This window comes from Salvia hispanica, chromosome 2 (genome assembly GCF_029641045.1).
Source record: "Salvia hispanica isolate PSC_SH4W2 chromosome 2, Shi_PSC_v1, whole genome shotgun sequence".
NCBI classification, from domain to species: Eukaryota; Viridiplantae; Streptophyta; class Magnoliopsida; order Lamiales; family Lamiaceae; genus Salvia; species Salvia hispanica.
This window is the reverse complement of record NC_142693.1, coordinates 42,967,236-42,969,200: the sequence shown is the minus strand read 5'-3', so window position 1 is coordinate 42,969,200 and position 1,965 is coordinate 42,967,236. Positions and strand designations below refer to the sequence as shown.

Below are 1,965 nucleotides of genomic sequence, written 5' to 3'. Positions count from 1 at the left end.
ATATAACTAGTAAAACTGAAATTTTGTTCTTGTTGAATGAATATGTTTTGTTTTTTTAAATTTTCCACTAACAGTAGTTTGTATGTTTATAACAATGTCATACTTACCTGATTGTCCATCCTTGTTGAAGCCTTATATTGGACAGATTTTTCTTAAACTTGATGATGCTATTGAGTTCTATAATAAGTATGCACGACATGTTAGGTTTGACACTCGTAAACATGGATCAAAAAATAAATTGGATCTTGTTACATGGTTGTATGTTGCGTGTAGTAGAGAAGGTCAAAGGAAAATGAAAAATGCAAGGCCATGAATCAAAACGTAGACGTTCTTCTAGGAAGTGTTTTTCCAAGGCTAAAATTTCCTTTAAGTTTTGTAAAGGAATTGGTTATGTTGTCAATCAATTTGATGAAAGACATAATCATGATATGGTGGAGTTATGCCATAAGCGATTCATGAGGCTGAATCGCAACATTGACTTATTGCATCAGAAATTTATACTAGATTGTGCAAGTGCATACATAGGCCATATATTGTCTTTTAAGTTGCTGAATGAGGTTCTTGGTGGGCTGGATCATGTTGGTTGCACGGTCGTAGAAATTCAAAACTATAGGCGCGACTTGAGAGCAGATACTAGTGGGGCAGATGCACAAATGGTACTTAATGAGATGAACCGGAAGAAAGAGAATTGTCCAGCATTCACGTATGATTTTGAGGTGAACTCTAAGGATAGGATCACTCGTCTTTTCTGGTGTGATCCCATTGCTAAGAAGAATTTCCATCTCTACGGTGATATTGTATCGTTTGATACAACCTATTCAACTAATAGGTACGAACAGTATATTGTTTATAATGAAATGATTATTGATGTGATCAACTTGCATATGCATGAAACGTTTACTGACTTAGTGCAATAACTCAACGGAATGTACTAGTAATAGTCAATAATGAATTAATAGTCCACTGGAATGATGTGAATGTAGAAGCATTTAGAAGTCTTAGTGGTGGGATGTAGTAAAACTCTAACCGTATGAAATATATACTTTACAGAATGAACTAATTATAACTGTTTTTTTGATGAATGGATGTAATACAGGTAATGCATGATATTTGCATCATTCACTAGAAAAGACAACCATGGGAGACCTGTAGCATTTGGTGGAAGCTTATTATCTAAGGAAAATGTTGATTCCTTCTCATGGTTGTTTGAATGTTTTGTCAAATGCATGGGTTCTGCACCAAAATTGATCATTACTGATCAGGATTTGGGAATGAAGGTTTTTTTGGAAAGAGTCCTTGTTGATACAAGCCATCGATGGTGCATGTAGCACATCATGTTTAAGGTTTTGGAAAAGTTACCAAAGAATCTACTTGGCAATGAAGACCTGAAAAAGGAGTTAAACAATTGTGTGTGGTCTGAGTTGATAGAGCCTGAAGAATTTGATGAAGCACGGAATAAAGTAATGGAAAAATATGGGCTTAAGGACCATGAGTGGTTTTCCTCGATGTTTGCCTCACGAAAATTTTGGGTATGTATCCTTCTTTGGAAATATATTTTCTATATGATGAAGTATTTCTATCCTTATTCTGAAGCATATTAGATAACTAATGAACTACATGTGCCTGCATACTTTAGGGATTTAACAATGAGTTCACTAATAAAGACCACATCAATATCTGAATCTCAGAACATATACTTCAAGAGGTACTCCAAGGCTCGTTAGATCTTGTTGAATTTCTTATGAATTACAACAATGCATTGGATGGCCAAACGAGCAACAACAATAGGCTTGAATACTTGGATTTTAACACGATTCCAACTTTGAAAACAAATTCAGCCCTCGAGAGGCATGCGTCGACAATCTATAGTGATAGTGGTTTTACTCCCTCCGTCCCATGTTACTTGCACTTTTACTTTTCGGAACGTCACAAACTCCTTATATTATTTATAGTTTAAATTAGAAT

The 1,965-nt window shown here is 35.0% G+C and overlaps 1 protein-coding gene across 1 annotated transcript; it reads left to right on the top strand.

Annotated features, from left to right (window-relative positions):
- Nucleotides 1–299: 299 nt before the first annotated feature.
- On the top strand, nucleotides 300–1,681 carry LOC125195552 (protein FAR1-RELATED SEQUENCE 5-like). The gene is made up of 4 exons (XM_048093694.1): nucleotides 300–829; nucleotides 1,127–1,277; nucleotides 1,329–1,529; nucleotides 1,637–1,681. Exons 1-4 carry the CDS (start codon nucleotides 300–302, stop codon nucleotides 1,679–1,681), a joined length of 927 nt encoding a protein of 308 aa, XP_047949651.1.
- The last annotated feature ends 284 nt before the right edge of the window (nucleotides 1,682–1,965 follow it).